At 39.2% G+C, this 22858-nt stretch overlaps 2 protein-coding genes and 1 long non-coding RNA gene across 3 annotated transcripts; 1 reads left to right on the top strand and 2 right to left on the bottom strand.

Moving 5' to 3' along the window:
• Positions 1–589: 589 nt before the first annotated feature.
• LOC144656121 (anaphase-promoting complex subunit 4-like) lies at positions 590–3380 on the bottom strand. Its single transcript, XM_078516350.1, has one exon. The coding sequence runs from the start codon at positions 3371–3373 to the stop codon at positions 1088–1090; it is 2286 nt and encodes a 761-aa protein (XP_078372476.1). The 5' UTR covers positions 3374–3380; the 3' UTR covers positions 590–1087.
• An 85-nt stretch (positions 3381–3465) lies between these two features.
• LOC144656120 (armadillo repeat-containing protein 2-like) lies at positions 3466–19495 on the top strand. Its single transcript, XM_078516349.1, has 17 exons — positions 3466–3831; positions 6147–6267; positions 6576–7325; positions 8604–8706; positions 9479–9654; positions 10115–10165; positions 10307–10452; positions 10935–11040; positions 11195–11335; positions 12079–12165; positions 12523–12619; positions 13718–13840; positions 15561–15674; positions 16064–16196; positions 16937–17017; positions 17671–17750; positions 18197–19495. The coding sequence occupies exons 1-17, from the start codon at positions 3608–3610 to the stop codon at positions 18361–18363; spliced, it is 2700 nt and encodes an 899-aa protein (XP_078372475.1). The 5' UTR covers positions 3466–3607; the 3' UTR covers positions 18364–19495.
• A 411-nt stretch (positions 19496–19906) lies between these two features.
• On the bottom strand, positions 19907–22849 carry LOC144656135 (uncharacterized). The gene is made up of 2 exons (XR_013571264.1): positions 22590–22849; positions 19907–21479 (listed from the first exon to the last, which is right to left on the bottom strand). It is a non-coding gene; the product is annotated as an uncharacterized LOC144656135 (long non-coding RNA).
• Between the last annotated feature and the right edge of the window lie 9 nt (positions 22850–22858).

Raw genomic sequence — 22858 nt, 5'->3', positions numbered from 1 at the left:
AAAATTTCAAAATTTTGGTTTTGAGGCTGTCCTTATTTTCGCAAAAAAACCTCCCAGTCAACAGGAAAATCCTGTTCCATTCATCACTGAAGATTTCAATATGGACATTTAAACAGGAAATTTTTGTTGGAAGGAGAGCGGAGTTTTTGTTAGTGACCGCCTGCCCAACCATTCTCAGTTTACCTTTGCAGGAATGCTTCATCTGATAAGATGTAGAACTTCTCTTTGAGAATATTCATGTCTAAATGTCTTATTTACTTATGTAGATTATTGTGCTCAAAATTATTTTCCTTTTGCAAAATTATACAAGGGGTAACATGTAGTAAAAACACCTTCAAGCTGGTTAAATAAACAAGGCTGGGCAATGAACTGCTTTTGTCTTCAGATAGAAACACTTTATTAGAAAAAAAGTTTCAGGATCTCAGTGTAGGATGAACTGCAGGAAAACTACCTTAAATTTGAGACAACAGCAGTATTTTGTATTGAGAAAAATACCTTCTGTCTGCAGGGTTAAATTGAGAAGTAAATTTATTGGGATTTGTCATTTGGTAACAATTCAATAAATTGGACTGAAACACAGTTATTTACATTTTTCTGGTTCAATTTTGCCTTTTTATTAATTTATTTCCATCACATTCTTGCTTAAAATGCTAATAGTTAGTATCTGAAGTCCCTCAGAAATCTATTATTGCAGGGTTTGACTACATAACAATTTTTAATTTATGACAAACATAGTCCACTTGAACGGTGCAACTCACACCAGTATAACTGTGCTCTGCATTTCTTATTACCTGTGCACAAAATAATATTTGTGACAACTAAACTTCATGATTTTTCGAAAAGCAATCTTTGGCGACACTTGCAAGTGGCAAATTTGGCGAATTTAACATTTTTTTTTTAAAATTTTCATGATTTTTATTAACATTTCATCTAATGAAAGGTAAAAAAATTGTTGTTATGGTCCACTGTTATGTTATGGTCTACTGCGAAGTGAGAATCAAATCTCAGTAGGCTAGCATCTCAGTTTCATAGGTCAGCATCATGGTAGCCTAGCATATCTGGTTATACTTTTTAGATCTGAAGCTGTTCACTGCTCCTCTTCAAAGGAATTGTTTAATTCTTCATTCTCAGCTTCATCATCTTCTGTCTCTTCATCCTCGGCATCCATATCAAACAATCGAACATTTCTCCGTGACACTGACAACACACATGAGACCTTACGAGTTCCACTTACGGACAAGGAGCTTGCCCTCATTCCAATCAGCTTCCGATAATGGGTAATTCTCGGCCCTACACTGATGGCTGGAGGTTCTGATATTTGATTGAGGTATGTTTGTTTGACTTGTGCAACATCTAAAAAGTCCTTATCTTCAAGCCATCGATAAGGAACTTGAGCCAATATTGAGAGCCTCTCATCATCATCATCCTCATCATTGCTATTTGCTTTCTGCTGCTGAAGCAAAACTGACAAATACTCTGAGTCATAGAACATCACATCCAAGAAAGAGTATTTCACTGGTTCAGTGTCACATGGCAAGTGATCAACACAAATTCTTGCCAAAAATAACCTGTGTTCATTTGCCCTGATAGTAACCATGCACAGTTCAGTGTCATCGGGAAAGACTACAAGTTGACGCAGAGGACATCCAGTAGAGGTTTGTGCCACACATAGAGAGGATTCCTTGTTCTTGCTTATCTCACAAAGTGGGAGACAATTCCAACAAGAGATCGATTTGCTAATAGCACTGATTGGTTCTGCAAAAGCTTTCCTGATGTGTTCATGGAGTTGCGCAGAAAGACTGACGAGAGAATCAGTTGACTTATCAGGTATTAGCAGTGGACTTGATCTTAGCATTGGATGACTCTCAACGAACTTTGTCCAATCGTTGTTTCCAAATGGCGGTTTTACTGTGAGTGGCTTGGGGTCAAAATATTGGCCTACTCTCTCCAGGGTAAACTTTCCTTGGCTGTTAACGACAAGCTGATCTTGAATGAAGCCTGACACAAGCATCACTTCTTGCTGACTCCTTTGTTTCACAAAGTCTGGAATGTCGGCATCAGACAAACTCATGATGACGTAATAAAGCCACTGAAAGAACGCTTTGAAGCTCTTCAGGCTTGTTTCAATGACAAGGATGAGCTCTTGTGTTTTCAACATGATGGAACCAAGACTTGTGATAATTGTTTGGATATCAAGCTCGGAAAGACCCAAAACACCAAACTGTTCACGCCATCTTGACATTCCATGAATTTCTGTCACATGGAACAGAAGAGATTGCGTGACACACTGCAAGTGCTTCAACGCCAGATTTTGTATACTTGTGTAGGAATTTTCAATGCTATGCCCCAGCTTCTTGAGACCTTTTTCTGTGAGATCCTGAATGAGGAAAGATTGTAGCTCAGGACTCGTCACACCACGAGTGAGTAATGTTAGAAACTCACTGCTGACACTTGATCCAGCTGTCAGTCGCTCGGCGGCAAACTCTGTCAACTTGGTGTCCATCTCCAGGAGTATGTCCTCCCAAGCGTCTGACATGGACTGCAACGCATTATCAAAGTAATCCATCAGACAGACAATCTCACCAACTTTCTTGGCAACAACTGCAAGTTCGTGACATCTTGTGGACAACAATCCAGTGTCGTACAACACTAGCGACACAGCTTGTTTATCTGATCCAAGCACCGGTGACTTAATGATAGCTGAGAGTGCCTTTAAATCACGGGACACATTAACACTGCTTACTTGAGATTCAGAATGCTGTTGCAAGACATCTACAGTATTCAGTGAGGCACACAAGAAAATACCATAAAGAAACAAATGTACTTTGCCTCTATCATCACCAACAATCAACACGCTCAACTCTTCGGGTAGACTCTTGAGCTTTTTGGGATCGTCTGACTCTTCTTGTGAGGCTTCCTTGGAAAACAGTGCTCCAGTAGATTTCGGGAGATGTGAAAGGGAGGGAAGATACAGTTCTGATTTTTCTACAAAAAACGGCAAGTCTTTCTCAGATGTTTCGCCGTTTGATACTTTCTCTTTTTCTTCTTCTATCCAATCCAATGACGTGGGCGTTGACTCGATTTCAGTTTTATGAATACATTCAGCGTTTTCGATGTCGAAGAGCTTTATTTTACCATCTTTGAAAGCAACAGCCAAAATTTTACCGTCTGGTCTCCAAGCCACTGAAAGCGCTCGACCTTCGGCGGTGGAAATCGACCACACTCGCTTCCAAGATAATCTCTGCAACCACACCTCACCCTCTACTGTCACGAGGGCAAGCAAATCCATCTTTGGCGACCATCTTTGATAACGAATTTCAGCAGAACACGGTTTGTCTTCGAGCTGCCGAAATGAACCGCACACTCCCGCCATTTTGGAAATTCGAATCACGACCGCTGACTCGAAAACTTTGGTCTCGCGCGCAGAAACGAGGTAGCAGCGCGAAAGCGAGGCCACCGAGTTCGGCCATCAAGGCGTTCTTAGGAACGAAAGAAGTAACCGGGAAAAGACTAAATGACAAGTGAACAAAATTGTCTAATGATGTGGTTATTGTTGTGTCTACCACTTATGGATGTAAGAATGTAGCTGCAGGTTTCGCTAGGAATAATGGACCCGCCGCTGAAGCAGAAATCGCGCAGAGGCGACAAGGCTTCCAGCCGGCCTTTCTACGCAGCCGATGGGCCAACGAGTGCAAATATTGTCTCGGAGGCAAGATCTTCTCTCCGTTCTTTGGACACCAAAAGGCCTTTTACGCCAGTTGAATCCCAAAGAACGTTATTTGGAGGTAGCTCTGTGAAGCCTTACGAAGGGAGACCGCCGTCTGCGTTCAGGTAAATTCAGTGCAATTACTTTTGACAGCGCGCTTTGCCTGATGTCCTGCGAATGTTTACTGTACATGTTGATGCAGGCTGTTTGCACTAAACTGTGGATTGTTGGTTTATTCGATTATCGCTGCGCTTATTGTAAATATTGCCAATATTGCAAATGGCAAATACAGATCTTACGTTTTTGAGGTTGTTGGATGCCCAAGCTAACAGTTCATGTTTAATTTGACATCAAAACTGATATCCAATATACACGTCCTCGATTTCTAAGAGCGAGGGCTCATTAAAAAATATGCACACTTGCAAATTATACAGGTGCAAAATGCTGTTTTTTTTGGATTCTTAACTGTCAGGTGTTAAGACTGCAGATAGGAACAAATTTGACTTCCTTGAGAAGAAAGGAACAAAAGAACTTTACTTTTGTTGTGACATAATATAATACATAAAGTAGCCATTTGTTTTAGCAAAAAAATTGTGATATTTTCGACTAGGCACAAATTTTGACGAGACAAATTTGGTTAATTGTCTTTGTAGAAAACGTTTACAGTTGTAAATGATTTAGTTCTAGCAGTTAGGCCCTTTACAGCTAAATTAATATTAATGTGCAGATGTTAACCTCCAGTAAGCACCCTTTCAAATTTTAAATCAGCCACAAAATTAACTAGTAAAGATTAAATTTTTAAGACTTTTTTTTAAGATGCTGAATAAAATAATTTATTAATGTGTACACATTTTTAATAAAACAAGGTACAGCTCTATATACTGCCTCTTCCCATGCACGATCAATGCATTTTCAAGTTGCTGCATCTGTGTTTGAATAAAATTTTGATAATTTGCCCCCACCTCCCCCCCCCCAATATCTCAAAGGCAAAAATCATTATGATATAGCTCATCCTCGGTGTAAAAACTTGTGAAACTTGCCAGTGACGTAAAACAAAGAACAACCAAGACAACAAAGAACCTTGAAACAATATATAGCAGAAAAACAATAGCTGCAATACAAGCAAAAAAATTCATAAGTTTTTACACCAAGGTAAACCCTATGTTGATGAGCCCACTTTTAAAATAAGCTTATGGGCTCAGATTTAGTTCTTAAAGAAATGCATAACTTGAAATTCTGACAATAAAAAGAAGTCTTCATCAGTCCAAGTGTCCCATACTGCCAGGGGTTATCCTGTTTTAGAGCAGCTAGTATGGGATGCTAGTCCTTCCCCGGACCTCCTCTCAGTATGGGATTTGCAAGTCCTTTGCACGGATCTCCTCGTCAGCAGGGAGCTGCAAATAACAGTCGAGTCGTTTGGACATTCTGGCCCCATAGCCCTTAATTTCTCATGTCCGACAAAATTCCAAGTGAGGTTGCACATGATGTCCGGATAATTTTTTGAATCGTAAATCATTTTAGTGGCAGTAATGGAATAATAATTCTAACCTTTTGTTATTTGCGTGATGGCTCTACTCACAACTTTGTTTTGTCCGACCAAGATGGTGTCTTACGTAGGACATAAGTCCTTATCAAGTGACTGAAAATCTCATTTCGCAGGCCCTTCGTTTTCTCGGTATTACAGTTGGCAGTAACCCATTAATACAGCTTTGGGTAGAGAATGAAACTGTGTGAATCAAGGACACAATGCAGTGTCCTGGCCAGGGCTCAAACCCAGACCACTTGATCTGGACTTTGACACACTAAGCATTAGGCAACAATAAGAAAATTAGGCCACACTTTAGGAAATAAGCCCCCTATTTACATTGTAGAGCTTTTTTATACATGTATTTCTTGTAAGAAATGCGCAGGCTCATTTTCATGGGCAAATGGATTTACCCAAACAGGACATTCATTCATTTTTTTTCTGTTACGCAAATTCCTCTGGCCGTAAAGACTCGGTGTTAGAGGCAATCAAAAGGCCAAATGTTTTCACGGAAAAAATATCAATAGACCTTATGCAAAAATGGTTGTCATTCAATTCTGTTATCTGGTCGGGTTTCTGAAAAAGCTGATGGTGGCACTTCAAAATATATGGAATAACATGCTACAATTAGAAGTTTCAGTGCTTTTGGTTAAAAGGCTGCAGATTTGTGACTTATTCAAATTTAAGAGATTTGTATGGAAAAAGTCACTCTGGCCTGCCTAGCCTTGTTTTCATGTTTTTGGCCATATAAATGTCACTGTAACTTCTCATTAGATAAAACTTTAGCCTTGAAACTTTTTTTAAGTTGCAGTAAATAAATTTAATTTTGTTGACAAATGATTCTTTTGGGAGCCGAAAATTAAGAGCAGCCATATTTGCATTGGGTCAATAAAACCATCTTTTTCTTACTAACAGCTTGGGAAGTTACCAGTCTGAGGGCGAATCCTCCCGTCCCCCCTCTGGAAGAAGGCTCACTCCCATAGAGAATGCTCCACAGATTCCGGAGGCTGTTGTTCCGTCACCACCGTCTGGAGTGGTAAGTCATTATCGTAAAAATTTTGCCGTGTTGAATGGTGTTATTCCATGGCCATCTGTTGTCACGTGATTAAACAATTTGCATTCATGAGACAACATGAGCTCATTTTTAGTCGCTGATGAATACTGTGCGATACAGTCGAAAGCTTTGCTTATAAATTTTTCAGACCTTGGGACAAGAATATTTGTTTGTTTAACTACATGTAGGTTATTTTCTTTAGACACATAATTTTAGGTGTAAATTTATGTCTACTTGAATTTTTCTGTTTAAAAGTTCATTTGTTTTTCACTGTAAGTTGTTTTCTTCAGCCCTCAGGAAAAGCCAGGAGACCTCTAAGATCTTCATTATCAGGTCCTGTTGAAGAGTTAAATGCTGAAAAACTCAATCAGAAGCTGCATAATGTTGCGATAGGACAACAAGATAGAGAAGCAAGAACTGAACTTTCTCCTTCTCCTCCAAAAAGAGGGTCTCTTTCTGGCACTCCTCCCAGTTTGAGTGAAGCTCTTCGGCGTAGCTCATCAGAAATTTTACCCACACCACCTGCAGTCTCAAAGGATGTCACTACAACAAGGAGAGTAAGAAGTGGACCAAAAGAGCGCAGTCCACCAGTCGTAGATTCTATCACTCGTGTCAAGAGTGGTCCTCTCGAACGCGGAGATCCTACAGGAATCTCAAATGAACAGACTGTTGGCCAGACCTCTCCGACTTCAGGAAGATCGCGGAAAAAAGCAAGTGAAAGAGGTGGAAGTGGAGATAAAAAACGGAAAAAGCCACAGGTGGAAGAAGATAAACCCAAGGATGAACTAGTTTCGTATTACGAGGAACACGTTAAACCATTGCTTGCTCAAATGGAGGAAAGATTTGCAGAGAAGAATGTTAAGGATCTTTGTCAAGATTGTTTAAAACTGTGGAACGCTTTAGAAAAGAAAGGTTTAATTGGAAAAGCTAGTGGAAGCTTTTCTGCACGAAGAAGAGGGGAGATCTTACGGACAGTTTTTAAGTTCTTGGATCTCAGTGATCCGAGGTTACTCCTGAGACTTGGAAGGTTGATTCTTTCGGTAAGCATCAAATTATTGAACAGCTTCAGTTCACTCTCTATAAAAGGTAAAAGATTTAAGTTTGATTCCAAGCCAAGTTGACTTACCAGGCTCTGGTTTTTATGAAGTGGCTGGAAGTATTGGAACTTGTAAACCACGATTGCTTGTCAATTAATGTCAGAAAAAATCTTTTCAATTAACTCTTGAGCTGTGTAGTAAATTGGGCAACTATTTTCATAGCCTGCGTGGCCAGCATTCAAAGGGGAAGGAGAAGGGGAATTGGAGTGCGAAGCGCAAGGAGCGAGGAGAGAGCGTGAAGCGCGATCGGAGAAGGGGGAAGTACGTGTCATCTGCTTGCCCTCTGTTTTACGTCTGGCTGTCAAAATTATCCAATCTAATCGGTGTCGATTTTCGCGGGGAATAAAACCCTTCACCGCTCGAATTGCCTATCTAATTTCTTTTCTTCTCGTCTTCTTGTCAGAAATATGGCAAAACAAAATCTTTTCATGGTAGATCAGGTCAGATATATCTTCCTTGCACCCTTCAACTGCGGATTTGTTACGAAAAGTTGCCGTCCTTAGACTGAGAACGTTTATTTCAATCAGAGTTAGTAGGTAGGTGTTTCAATCAAGCAGCGTTTCCGGTGTTTGAGTTTATGTCGTCGGGTTGCAACCGGCCGTGACCCAAACAACTTTACAACTCACAGCGTGTAGCGCTTACCGGCTGCTATAACTTGTTATTCTTCGCAAATTCAGTAGTTTGATACCAAATCCTACAACGGCCGATTTCTTTCAAAGAATCAACTGCTTCGCAGAGAAATCGCTCATAACATTCGCCATTGGATTTATCTGCATTGAATGAAAGTTGAGAACAGACCACAGCAATCAAATTAATCAATTGAATGACATACATCTGACTGATCAGAACAATCAATTTTCACACTCTATAAATTCTGACCAATCGCGATTTTTGCGTCCAGAATCTGGACGTAAAAAACGACAAAAACAATAGCGTCAGGGCAGGCGTTCCCCTTCCCCCCTTTCCCGATCGTCCTTCGCTCTCTCTCCTCGCACCCCGTGCTTCGCGCTCGAACTCCCCTTCTCCTTCCCCTTTGAACGCCGACCACGCAGGCTACTATTTTCACCACATCTTTGCACCCAAATTGGTGGCGCACAATTTCATCCCCAGAACCCGTATTTCTACCAGTCAGTACCAATAATGCAGCCGATGGCCAGTTCCAATTTGAAAGGCCACGTTTATCATCATCATCATCTGATGATTTCTTTGTATCTATTGCAGATGAAAGTAACTGGAAATAATTTAACCAACGTGTGTATGATTGTGTACAGAGTGGCTAAAACAGAGAAGAATGATCAGTTATTCCTTGAAGAGGACATTTTAAGTAAGATAAAATAATTTAATGTTTATAATATTGCATTTCTTGTCCATGGGATTTTCTTACTGATATTTTAAACTCATCACCAATAGATGAGTGTGGGGGAAGGTTCCTGAAAGTTCTGTTGGAGCTTTAAGGGAGCCCGGAAGGTAACCATGACAACCTTGTGAGCGGCAACCACCAGGCACACTCACACTGAATTTCTCAGTGGAAAAAATTAATTACATACGTCATGTACCAGTATTTACCTTGAGGGAGGGGAGGGAGGTGAGCAAAAAGCTTGTTCCATGACTAGGGTGTTTGTGTTTGCAAAACTTGACCTCAGTGGGAGAGCTGTTAATTTACTATTAAAGGTCCTGTAAAAGCCCTCAGACCTTCTCGCATTAGTGAAGGAGACTGCTGGCCAGCACTGTCTCAAGTTAACCTTGCCTTAATTACATTTAAGTAATTATTGGAGTCAGTTAGTCTTTGTCAAAATAATGAGTGCTTTGACACAGATTTGCCAAAGACAGCACGTGTTTTCACTACAGGAACTATAACTGTAATATTTCATGATCATAAAATAACATTGTCAGGGCTTTCATTAAGGGCCATAACCCAAAACACCTGTTATGACTAAGTTCACTTAGCAATGCTTGACCAATGAAAATGTTCATTGGTGTTACGTTACACTTGCATACATGTACAGAAGGAAATACTATGGTCGATAACTTCAATGTTACGGCTGCTTGAAAACTTAATGACAGCCCTGATTGTATGTATCATTTTATTTTTTCAGAATGCTTAGTAGACACAATAAAAAGCTGTGAAATAGGAAGTCACCATGATGCACTGGTATATACTGCTGGAGCTATAAAACATCTCTCTAGTAATAATCCTACAGCTCAAAAAGAGCTGGTTTCTCTGGAAGGCATTGAGGGTTTGGGACAGATTCTTGATGCCATAAGTAAAGATGTAAGTACATGTCCTATAGATGTACAAATGACATTGTTAATAATATCCTTAATCTAAACAGTATCTCGTGGGGGATTACATGTAGTAATGTCTTTATTTTTTTCTTGGAAGAAGCGAAGTGTTATTAAAGCCTTTTGTGACAGTTCAAAATGTTCTGTCTGAATGTATATGTGTGCCTCTTGTTTTATCGAGTTTGAAGCTTGTTTGGTATCTAAAGGTACTGTCAATGGTCAGTGTGGACCGAGAAATCAAGGTTATGCAAAAATGTTTATAATATCTCAATCTGGTGAAAGTAAAACATTTCAAGTTAAGCAGAAGCAAGCTGTAGGATATGGCCTGTAAAATGACAAACCACATCTTTCAAACTGCGTGTATCTGAGGCATAAAAAAACTATTAATATTAATATTTCAATAACATGTATTGGTTCAGTATCATAATTTCAATGTTGTATTTTGTTAGGTGTTGATGTCCATGAAAGGGAATTCACAGTTCACCAGTTTACTTGTTCAGGTACATTTTTCTTTTCTTTTTAGAATAAGAAAGTTTTTGATTGTGATTGAACACAACTAACAGCTAAAAAACAAAGCAAAATTTATTTTTATGTTCATTGAATGCCCTAAACATCATCATGGCTTCTCACGATAACTGCAGGTAACAGGAGCACTGAGAAATCTTGCTGATGTTACTGGAGCCAAAGAGCTTTTCGTCAGCACTGGTGTAGTTAGAAACTTGGCCATAGTTCTGGGACCATACTCATCTGACGGTGACGTGGTGTGGAATGTGTGCCGAGCATTAAGGTGAGGTCATCATGATGAGCTGGTCATAAATAAATAAGCAGTATCATGTTTTTTTAGTTTATGTCCACATCCAACCTTTGCAGTAGATGAAAAAATTGTGGTAGAGGGGTGCATGTACTTAATTCTCTTTGTTGATGCCCACACCAGTGTTGCTTGTCTTTCACTAATTTTGTCACCAACCCCCAACTCCCTCCTTGCTCCTTAATCTCCTGATCAACTGAGGATCTCCCTGTCTCCCTTAGTCTCCTCTTTCTTTTCCTTCCATTACCATTTTCCATGATGCATAGCCACCTGTAGGAGAGCTACCATGAGAAAGTGATTCAACAGGTGTGCCAATCCATCTTCATCTATGATGTTTTGCTTCAAAGGAAACAGGTTTTGCACAAGTCTTTCTGACTTGTATTTCATAATCCAAGAACTTAACTGACTAATAGATTCCAAGTGTTGATTAATAACTGTTTTATTTATTCGCTTTACCACAGCAAGCTTACATTGTACACAGAATGTTGTAGTGAGCTGTTGGACAGTGACTCTTTCACTTGGCTTCAGGCATTGTGCAAGATATTATCAGAGTATGAAAAGAAACAGGTATGTACAAGATACAAGGAACAAATTCCCAATTTAAATGTAATGATGTCCAGATTTGCAATTATTTCATGGTCTTTAGTTGTTGGAACATCAAGATAATCTTTTAAGAGCTCAGTGAATTTATTGTTTAATCATATTTCTTCTCATTTTTCAGGAGTTGGTTGTCCGCGGCTGTTTTATTTTGGGTAATTTAACATCCAAGAGTGAGAAAGTCCGGGAAGCTTTTTTCCTTGATGAGTCCTTCATGGCCGTCTTACTGTCTGTTATGCAGACATACTTCAACATGGAGATGGAGGTTTGGCTGGTTTTCTTCTTTTAAGTTAATGATCTGATCTCACTCTCATAATTACCGTATTTATTCGACTAAGCGCCCTGGGCGCTTATTAAATTTTTGGTCCTTGAGGGTGGGCGCTTATTCGAGGTGGGCGCTAATTCGAGGCTGGGCGGTTATAAAATTTTTAAATACTCAGAAAACTCGGTCATGGGGGAAGTCTTCTTAAAAGTACTTAGTCAATTTCAATAATCAATACTCCTCTTGTGCACTTTAGTATTTTTGTGGGGTGGGGGTGGGCGCTTATTCGAGGCTGGGCGCTTATTAACTTTTTCTACCTTCAGGGTGGGCGCTTATTCGAGGTGGGTGCTTATTCGAGATTGGGCGCTTAGTCGAATAAATACGGTACATATGATTTCATTTATTCTGTGATCTATTTCTTCATGGGAATTAAGATAAATTCCACAAAAATGACCTGGCTTCCATGGGTGGCTTCATAGCTGAGCTGGAAGAGCATTGCACCAGAATTGGGAGATGACAGGTTTAAATCCTGTTGAAACCCTGAATTTTTTTCAGGCTTTTCCCAATTGCTTAAATTGGTGGGCTCATGGTGAGGATACGTCATTGCTTGCATTGCCTTATAATAATGTTATTTATACCCTTCATGTCCATGATACATGTATGTTCGCCACATTTTTTTAATAGCCTAAAGTTGTAAATCGAAAATAGTTCATAAAATAAATTTGTGTGTTTATTGTTGGTTGAAGGTACTGAAAAATGGACCCTCAACTGCAGAAAAACAACTGAATGGTGAAAACAAAGGCCCTAACAAGAATGAAGAGGTCCTGATTAAGGTAGGTTTTGTTTTATAAAGCACTCAGTGGAATAGATGTAAGTTAAAATTGGCAACATTTCTTTATGGACTTTCAAGGCACCTTTGACAACTTAACCCTTTACCCCTAAAGCGAATGGTCTTTTTTGTAAATTAAAAAATATAAGCCCCCCTAGAAGGCTGCGCCTTTGTCACAAGTACTCCCTCCTCCGCCTACTCCTAAACTTTTGCCGCCTACACTGATTCCTATTGAAAACCCTGAGTATTGCTCCCATTGCTTGTTCCATTGTTCTCTTAAACCAACCCACCGTCATCAGGGACATCTCTAGAGGCGGATTTCTCATGCATAATTTTTGGTGTTACTTTAAATAACTTGCAGGCCATCAGAGTGATTGCCAACCTTTCAATCAGTCCAGAAGCTGGTGCGGGCATGGCTGCCAATGAAGCATTAGTGAACCTGTTAATCCAGATTCTTGGTAAGCTATAAACTTAAATAACTAGTGTAGCTGCTGCTAATTAAAAAGTACCAATGACACAGCAGACATAGAAACAAATTCACAGGTTCTTGTGTTAATGTCAATTTTGTAGCAGTTAATATTTTTGCAGACAGTTAACTACAGTTGGACCCCGCTAATTCTAACTTGGTTATTTCAAATTCCCTGTTATTTCAAACTAAAACCAATTTCCCTTGAATTTGCACTTCAGTCTTTTATTGTGTGCTATTTCAAACTATTTTCGCTTTCCCCTGACAGTTCGAAATAACGAGGTTGGACTGTAATCATATAACTGAGTTTCAAGACTAAGTTCACAGCTCAGTTCAATAAAACTGTCAGTAGTGCAGGAAAACACATGAATGGTTCAAACAAGAATTTATGTCTTCTATTTGTTCAGTCACAAGGCTGTTCCTTACTGTTTTTCTTAGATTTCTTTAGAGGTTAGTTTCGTCACTAATGGAGGGGGACTTTGGGGTTTTTGGTTTCTCGGTTTTGGCCTTTTTTTAGATCGGTTTTTCAGTTTTCGCAACAAAAAACGGTGGTTTTTCGGTTTTGGTGTCTTCTTTGGTTTTCGGGTTTTTCTTCTATTAGCATGCGGTTTTTGGTTTCCAGCAAAAATACTAGCGTTTTTTTTTTCGGATTTAGTATTTGCTGTGGTTTTCGGCTTTTCCTATTTGGTTTACAGTACTGTTTCTCTGAGATCATGCTGGTAGAGAGAAAACCTGCTTTTATGTTTAAAATGCAAGTTAGTTGTCAAGACTCTTTAAAAAATTCCTTTCTTCCTTCTTTCAAATCACGGGGTACCAATTAAGGTTAGTCAGAGCTTTGGAATTTGGCATGTTATGTTCCGTTTTCGGTTTTGATCGAAATTCACTTTGGTTTATCGGTTTTGCATGATTTTTTGTGCGGTTTTTTGGTTTCTTACAGGCCCCAATGCCCCCCTCCTAATGAGTTTTTCTTGTCACCTGAATGGTTGACTGTGTACCAGTATGAAAATTATTAGAAAAATTATGTTGATCCCTTTTGGGACATGACAAGCTGAGCACTTTTAATGAGTTTCTTTTTTGTGGATTATTGCAGATGTTAAAGATGCAAACAACAGCGAAGAACTTGTCCTGAATACAGTTGCGACTCTTAATAACCTGTCATTTTACAATGACGCCGACAGTGTTGTACAACAGAGACAAGTTGAGATTACTGAAAGTAAGTTAAAGTTGTATACTAATAAGTATAAGTATAAGTTGTATAAGTTTCACTATCAAGCCAAGTGGCCAACACATCTGGTACTTACAGTTTGGTTTCTATAGCAACAAGGAGTATTGTGGCTTCTCCTCTGGGATAATATTATTTGTCCATCCCAAGTAAAATAATCATGGAGAAAATACCATTTTTTGCACATGACTATGAGCCATGCCAAGCTAAACCACTCAGCCAGGATTGTGGCCAATGAAGGTGAAAAAGCTGAACTAAGACAATCGTTTCGAAATGTTTTTTTATTCTGCTTATAAGCCCTCCCGGATATAAGCCCCTCCGCTTATAAGCCCACCCAAAACCCCTTACGAAGTTGTATAAGCCCAGGGCTTATAACCGGAATTTTACGGTACTCAGTTTGTACTTAAAAAACTCATTAATAATTCATAAAGAAAATACAAAAGAAATTAATGTTCAATGAGTGTCTTTACGGTATATCTGATAAAGACACGGCTAAACTTCAAGTCCAATTTTCTAGGCCAAAATAAACCCAAATCTAAATATTAGGGCAAGAATGAGTTGATCTACATCAGAAGATTTTTAAGCGTTCAATAAATTTACAGTTCTTGTTTTATCAAGTTGCGCTTGCTAATAAACACTGCTGCTCATTTCTTAAACATTACATAAACTTATCACTGGCCATGTGACTTATCTTCTCCACACACTAGCACCCAGACAAATAAATGAAATGAGACACTGTGAATCCTGGCCACTGATGTGGTCATGCAACCCGAAGGTCGTGGGTTCGAGTCCCACCTGAGCCACTGAATTTTTTTCAGTGGCCAGGATTCACAGTGTCTCATTTCATTTATTTGTCATGACTGAGGATGATTCTAAACTAGAATCGAAACACTGTTCATCCGCATTTATTTGTTCTTCACATGTAATACATGTTTCACATGTTTGTTGCAGGAAACTCCTGTTCACATGTGATTCACTCACGCGCTGTTCCCATCTGTGGCTCTGTAGCTCAGATGGTAGAGCAGTGGTCATGCAACCCGAAGGTTGTGGGTTCGAGTCCCACCTGAGCCACTGATTTTTTTTCAGTGGCCAGGATTCACAGTGTCTCATTTCATTTATTTGTCATGACTGAGGATGATTCTAAACTAGAATCGAAACACTGTTCATCCGCATTTATTTGTTCTTCACATGTAATACATGTTTCACATGTTTGTTGCAGGAAACTCCTGTTCACATGTGATTCACTCACGCGCTGTTCCCATCTGTGGCTCTGTAGCTCAGATGGTAGAGCAGTGGTCATGCAACCCGAAGGTTGTGGGTTCGAGTCCCACCTGAGCCACTGAATTTTTTTCAGTGGCCAGGATTCACAGTGTCTCTTTTTTTATTTATTTGTCATGACTGAGGATGATTCTAAACTAGTACCCAGACTCTCAAACTGTGTGTGAGAAAAGTGTTTTCCACTCATTTTGCTCGGCCAGCATAAAACAATGCTTATTGAGGCTGTGTAGTAAGTTACATATTACTGTAGCATGTTATGGCACCTTCATAATTATTGAGTACTCGTGGTAGCACTAAGTATTCTGAGTCAATAACACCTAAAATTTAGGAATACATATTAAATTTTAGGTGTTATTGATTCATTGATTAATAATTAATAGTAAGTTTTCTTCCTGGCTTTGTTTATAATTTATTATTATAAATTTCGTTGCAGTGTTAATTTCCTTGCTAATGCCAGAAAACATGGATGCAATGGTGGAAGCCAGCCGTGTATTTGGAAACTTTTCAAGATCCAAGGAAGTTAGGGCTTTACTGGCTGAACACAAAGGTAAAAGTTGATTTTTAAAATTAGATGAAAGTGATAGAACAGAAGTACCTTTTAATTTATGCATTTATTTTTCCCCACACTATAGAAGAGATATCTAAGATTGATTTGACAAATTCATGTCTAATGATGTTTCTCTCAAAGGATCCATGTATATGTTGCAGTTAATTTTTGATCTCAGTTATTTTTATTTTTATTTTAAAACTAGTTTCTTAATACTAGGTTAATAAGTAGAAAAAGTAAAACACCTCCCAGGTTGATGTCTCTTGAATGGTTTTTGACAGAATTGTCACTACATGTTGTTGTTTTTGTTGTGAATTATGTATTTTGATTACAGTTCTTTCCAATTAGGGTTCCTTTCTTTTATGATCTTTATATTGTTTGACTCTTAGTTGATGAGATCATGATTGCTTTGTTGGACGCTGGAGAGAGAGAAACTGTTTACACAGCATGTGGTGTGCTTATCAACTTGATGATAGATGAGCAAATAAAACCAAAGTTAAAAGAAGAGGATGGAATTAAAAAGTAAGTCATAGGGGTCTTTCAATACTAATTATTTGTAATACCGTATTTATTCGATTTACCGCCCTGGGCGCTTATTAAATTTTTGGACCTTGAGGGTGGGCACTTATTCGAGGTGGGCGCTTATTCGAGGCTGGGCGCTTATTAAATTTTCACCATTTTAAGCAAGTAGCACGTTTATTTTGCAAGAAAACAACAATTGTAATAACTTAATGTGAAGGTGTACGAAAGCTGAAATTAAGTATTCATTTAAAGTTTCAGTAAAAAAGCTAAAAAAACTCGGTTTTCGGGATAGTCATTTAATAGTAGTTGGTCAATTTTAATCTCAACTTCAAAAATAATCAAAATTCCTCTTGTGCCCTCAATTTAGAGGGGTGGAGGTGGGCGGTTATTCGAGGCTGGGCGCTTATTAATTTTTCCTACGTACAGGGTGGGCGCTTATTCGAGGTGGGCGCTTATTCGAGGTTGGGCGCTAAATCGAATAAATACGGTAACTATTAATATTACTGGTACCGTAAATGATCTAATAAAGGCCCTCTCTCAAAAAACGCCTCATATCTAATAAATGCCCCCAAGGATTGCTTCGAAACCAAGGAAAAGCTCCATAGAGTAAAATTGTAACAAATGCCTCTTTCCAATATGGTAAATGCCTCATATCTATTTAATGCCCCCCCCCCCCCCTCAAGACCCTTAGATTATTTATGGTATCTCTTCTTCTAAGGCAACTGTTTTTCTCTTATCAGACTGGTGGATGTTTTGCGTGACTTTGGTAAACATGATTGGCAGTTGTCAAGTATGGTCTGCCAGATACTGTGGAACTATAGGTGGGTTATTTAATTATCACTTGCATCAATACAGTCAAAGCTCTTTTAACGGACACTCTCGTAAGTGGACAGCTCTACTTACGGCGCGCCTAATTTGAAACCCTGTTTTAACTCCCATACAAACTCTGTATTTTTACATTCTCGTAAGCGGACATTCCGGTAAGCAGCCACGGACACTTTCAGAGATTACGACTTAGACTTTTTCTTTGTTTTTAAGCTCCCGTAAGCGGACACCCCAAAGAAAATCCTATTAACAACTTCTGCATCTTATGTTTATCAATCAACTTCACATCGCCGTTCGTTACAATGATTTTAAAGTAATTACAGTACCATATTTCAATGCTTGTTTTGTTGCCATCCACGTCCGTCTGGTTATTTTTAACAGGGCAAGCTCCCTTAAGCGGCCATTTATCCCCTACACCTCTTGTGGCCGCTTACGAGAACCATTCTCATAAGCGGCCAGCTCCAGTTACGGACACTTTTTTCGCGTCCCGAGGGTGTCCGCTTAAGAGAGCTTTGACTGCGTTATCACTTGAGAAAAGCAATGTGATTGCTCCAAAAGCTTCACTTACAAACTTGATTTTGTTTGGTATCTCAAATTTAGTACTTACTTCTTTTGTTTGTACAAGTGCTAATGATCTGTCAATTTTCAGTGACAAGATAACCAGCTCTTCAGAGACATTTGGTGATCAAGAAACATTAGAGTTAAAGGATATTCTTACACAATATCTGGGTAGGACAAATGACAAGATTTTTGTGTTTTGACTGTTAGACCCTGATCCTTGATATACTACTGTTTGAAGGATTTTTAAAAAGGATTTGGGATCTTTTAGTGACAAGTGATAAAAGTAGTGAAGAAACAATGTAATAAATTTTGCCACTGATATCTTGGCTTTGCCTGGGAAGTTAAGAAGGGGCTATAATTTATTATATTGCAGAGAGAAAGTTTAACCATCACGAGGACAAGTAAATATTAAACATAATCCTGCCTCCTCCACAGGCTGGCGGGGGGGGGGGGGGACTGGGAGTAAGCTCAAACCACAATATCTCCACACCCCACCCCCCTGCTTTCCTCAATAATTAACAAGCATTCCCCCAACAATCATGGTTAACTGGGGATGAGGAAGAACAACATCAGTTTAACCTGAAGTCATTGATTTCTACTGAATTCTGTTTCAGATGAAGACATAGTTCTTGACCATAGTGAATTAGACTCCATGGAGTCCAGCCTGCCAGATGTGTTACGAGACATGTGGGAAGGGCAATTTGTCCCTGTTGGGCAACATCTACTTCAACGAGTCAAGTCACACCACACAGACCTTGTGCCATTAGAGTCACCCAGCTAACAAGCACGACTTCAAAGCAATGGACATACATGATTAATGTATGAGACTTTGCACAGCTGGTTTGCTCATACAGCGGAGTGAGAAATGCATCTAACTTATGAAAACTTTAGGTGGTTTTCTAAAATGAGACACAGCACATTAATAAACCCTATTTATTAGCCTTCGAGTAAGTACTCTTAGGGGTTGCATCACTGCTAAAAGAGCTTGCTGCCATGGTTTCCCAGCCCCCAATTATGATAGCTGTATTGAAAATATTTTCCACAAAGATGTTCTTACCATAGCTCAACAACTCTTGACCCCATGTTGCACTAATGTACTTCTCATTACAAGGCATTTCAATCAGTATTGCATCAGCTGGCAAAAGGGCACGCTCTGACACCCATGACCTTTTTTGTGACCATTTGAGAAATATATTCTGACATGCATAACACTGTGTTGGTATCCCTCAAAAACATTTCTTCTATAAAAATATTTCATCCCCCCCCCCAAAAAAAAAAAATCCAGCATATCTCCCCAATGTGAAAAAGTGTCATCCATAAAAGGGGAAGGATTGCGGGGGGGGGGGGGTTTGCACAAACTCTACTAGTAAACAACTACAACTTTCTTTCAGAAGTAATCATTAACTCCACAAAAACAATCAACTCACCCCTCTGCAATGCTAAGATTTTTATGTCATACAGGGTTCGTACAGGTCATGAAAAACCTGGAAAGTCATGGAATTGTAGAATTTTTTTATTTTTCAGCCCTGGAAAGTCATGGAATTTAAGTGTGGGTCATGGAAAGTCATGGAAAATGGTATAGATTGTACAAAATAAATAAGGCAGGTTTTTTCCCCTAAAAAGGGTAAAAATGTACCCGACATCAAGATAATTAATTTCAAAAGCTCGAAAGAGTACGAACCCTGGTCATAGTTGCTGGAAAAAGGAGCTATGATACTATTGTGAAAAAGCTATCTGCTTGTAGTTGATAGTTGAGGGTTTAGGGGGGACCCAGTACTTTTCACTATGGTCCCCCACTTTGTCTGAACCTCTCACTGCTTGGGGCTTACTGCACCTTTTAATAACACATGAATTCTGCTTGATCAATGACTGCATTTTCCCCTGACGTCAATCATCTTTAGTTAGGAGACCTCTCAGAAAATATAAATTTTAGACTTAATGGTTTCAACGGGTCATATCTGTGGGTAGGGATTGGCAGATTTCTATCCATTTTGTTTGTTTCTTTTTTTTGTCAAGGTTTTACAACAACAGCAAGATAATTGGTTGTTGATTCTCATTGTTATTATGATTGACAACTGGAAAAATGCAGAACTATGAGTTCACATGTTTTTAAAAGATGCAGTACTTATTTGTCCATTTTCATCGATGAGGGATTACCCAGAATTTAATGTGCCTTGAATTAGCCACCTTACATTTTCTTAAAGTTATAACCAGTTCTAAATAATAAAAAGGTACTATTATTTTTGGTATTGGTTTCCATTAAAAAGCCTGTAAATAGAATGAAGGTGTATTGGAAAGCACAAGAAAAAGTTCTAACTAGTGTGTTTTTATGTAAACGAGAAAAGCATTTTATTTATTATCTTCAGAAGAGTGTGAAAAGCAAAGAATTTTAAATAAATAAAGACAACTTGACTGTTTAACATTCTTGTATAGTAATCCTTCCTAGAGTTAATAGAGTGGATCCCAGCCTCATTCCCAGGGCAATCCATGCTATGCAAGTGAGCGGAAGAGGCTGGAACCGAGTGTGATAAGCGATAGGTGAACCATTCTCGTCCACATAGCCCTTTTGCTTCTCCTAGCCGGCTGGGCCTTGGCACAAAAAAACGAAGGTCTCTGGGGACGTAGGATTTTTGAATTAATTCGAATTTTTTTTGGCTGTTTGGAACAAAGAATTCCTAAACGGAAGTCAAAAACATAACGACTCTCTCATACATTCTTTTGAAACATTATAACTGCATACATGAAGACCGGAAGTCCTAGAATCTAGGACTGGAAACCCTGTTTCTCCAGAGCCCTTCGTTTTCTCATGCTAAGGCTCAGCCGGCTAAGAGAAATGAAAGGGCTATGGGATCAAGAATGTAGGCTAACTCTCCCGACAAGCTTAGCAGGTGGCGTCACATCAAAACGTGCCGGAGACGACTGGGGACAAGGCCGACTGGATTCCAGTTTCTCAAACCTCCGAGGGAAATGATAATTGGTTTGACAAATCAGGGGAGTTCAAGTGTTGGACTGTGTTAAGCCGATCCAAAAAAACACTTGTGGTTTGAGTTATCGAGAGGTTCAAAAAATCAAGGGTTTGAGAAATCGGGATTCTACAGTAACTGTCAGAGGCAGCGGAGCGGTTTGGAATGTGAGGGGGCTAAGACGGCGGGTTTTCATATTTGGAGCAACCTTTTATTTTCTGACCGAAAAGATTTCCAAAGATTCTCTGATTGTTGTTCGAAGGCCATACGAATGTTTCCGGTCATTTTTCGAACTTTTCCAAAGATAAACAAAGTTTCCCGAAGACTTCCAAGTAAGTTTCGAAGATGTTTGAACTCACTCAGGAGACAGAATAACCTGACAAACCAATTTTACACTGCACTTGTGATATTATTGGCACCAAAACGTGGGGGGCTGAGCCCAAATTATTGATTGGGGGGGCCACTTGGCTGCCTATGACTATAAATGTTTCTGCATACAAGGGATCTTTCTATCAAGACATTTTTTATCATTAGCAGAGTTTTCAAAGTCCTAGAAGTTTATGCAAGTAGCTTTTTGGCCCTGCAGCAAACCCATTGTAAAGCAAATTCACCACTTTTCACAACTTGTAACAATATTGAAAGGCAAGATCTTGTCGATTCACATGGGGGTTTTGCAATGCCCTAGCTAATGCACCATAGCTAGCTTGTGATCCACACTTCTGCATCCATCTCAAAAGCATTTGGTAGCACCGTTCAAAGCTGTCGGCATGGTCTTCTGTGAGCTGCTCCAGCTCAACTTCACGGAATCCTAACACTTTTGCTAGCACCTGCCAGCTGGATCTTACTTCAGTGCAAATATTCAGCAAATCATTTGTCTCTGGAGTTCCTTGTTTAATTTGTTGCATGGCACTCATTGAATGGTAGTGAGACTGCACTGCAAAGTAAATAATTTAATTTGTTGTAAGAAAGATAGATCAGAATGCTTAAAAATTGATGTGACCGAGGCAGGTTCTGGTGTTGTTAGTGAACAACGAATCAGACTTATAGCCACAATAAAATTTATTTATGCAGGAATACAGAATACAAATGAAAAAGGGTGATTGCAAACAAAATCCTTAGTGAAATGAATCACTGACTTAGGTCACAAGGAATAGTACTGTACTTGACCAAGGGGTCCTCAGCTTGTAAGTGCAGGTCTTGAACACTTTAAACTACTGAATTAAACTAACTAACTGCACTTCTTTTATAAGGAAACAAACAATAGAAGGAAATTCTTATGATTCTAATACAAGGTGTGGTGGTGTGACATATGGGAAATTCATGATGTAAATCCTGTGTGGTTAGATTATGTGGGTTGATTTGGTAAAGAAAGGAAATAGTTTCTACCAAACTGTAATTCTAAATTTATACTAAAAATGCAATGTCACGTTTTTGTGAACCTGGTCACATTGAGACAGCTAGAAATAAAATCTGTCAGAATACTGGGTAAGGGGGGAACACTCCCATATCAATAGTCTAAAGGTGTGTGATTCCCCAAAGGGCAAGGGTATCATTTTGAAACAGAAATTCAAGATTGGTTGGGCATGAATTTTTAATGTACACAAGGGAGAGAAAAGAACCAGAGAAAAGTCATTGGATTTGTTTCAGGGTGAAATTGGTTCCAGATTACAGTAAATCAAATCATTATACTAGCATTTGATATGAAAGATAGCTGGTTAGTGGACCCCCTCCCCCTTCCTGTGTACCCTTATCTCAGTTCCCTCGTCCCCTTTACAGGGGATACGGTAGGGCATGGGAACGACCAACGGCGAAACTGATGGGCAACTGCCACATGTCTTCCTCGTGACGCGCATAAAATAATAATTCGTCGTTGAATTCTAAATGTTCCTAAAAAAAGGCTTCTTGAGTAAATTTAGCCAGAATTTCGGCAGCCTCCTCTCGTCTATGTCCTTCTGAATCCTCCAGCGAGAGATAAAGTATTTTTTAAAAGGCAGCTGAAATTCTGGCTAAGTCACATCAGGATTCACTATGAACAGGATCCTACCAAACTACGTCTTTTTCTTGAAGAAGTTATCCGCGCAGTTATCTGCCATCTTGTTTCAAATTCTACTTCGCAAGCAGTTGTCACAGACTCCGCAGACTGCGTGACGCGCATAGGGTGCAGGTCAGGGGGGTAGCTACGATTTCCATCTGATTTCCATCTAAAATTTACGCCGACTACTCTCTTTGTTTAGTAAAAATTGGATTAACTTTACGTTGTCTCGATGGCTTTGTTTTAATTTAAAAAATGCATTGACCGATCCTTAACCTTCC

The sequence above is a fragment of the Oculina patagonica genome, chromosome 6 (assembly GCF_052425735.1).
Source record: "Oculina patagonica isolate OP01 chromosome 6, crgOcupat, whole genome shotgun sequence".
NCBI lineage: Eukaryota > Metazoa > Cnidaria > Anthozoa > Scleractinia > Oculinidae > Oculina > Oculina patagonica.
This window is presented reverse-complemented; position numbering and strand designations above follow the sequence as displayed.

Bases quoted from the DNA above. Each gene is read 5' to 3' on its own strand.
- LOC144656121 (XM_078516350.1), bottom strand. From the start codon at position 3,373: ATGGCGGGAGTGTGCGGTTCATTTCGGCAGCTCGAAGACAAACCGTGT.
- LOC144656120 (XM_078516349.1), top strand. From the start codon at position 3,608: ATGGACCCGCCGCTGAAGCAGAAATCGCGCAGAGGCGACAAGGCTTCC. The intron at 7,326-8,603 runs GTAAGCATCAAA...TATCTATTGCAG, and splicing joins TTGGAAGGTTGATTCTTTCG to ATGAAAGTAACTGGAAATAA. The intron at 13,841-15,560 runs GTAAGTTAAAGT...ATTTCGTTGCAG, and splicing joins ACAAGTTGAGATTACTGAAA to TGTTAATTTCCTTGCTAATG.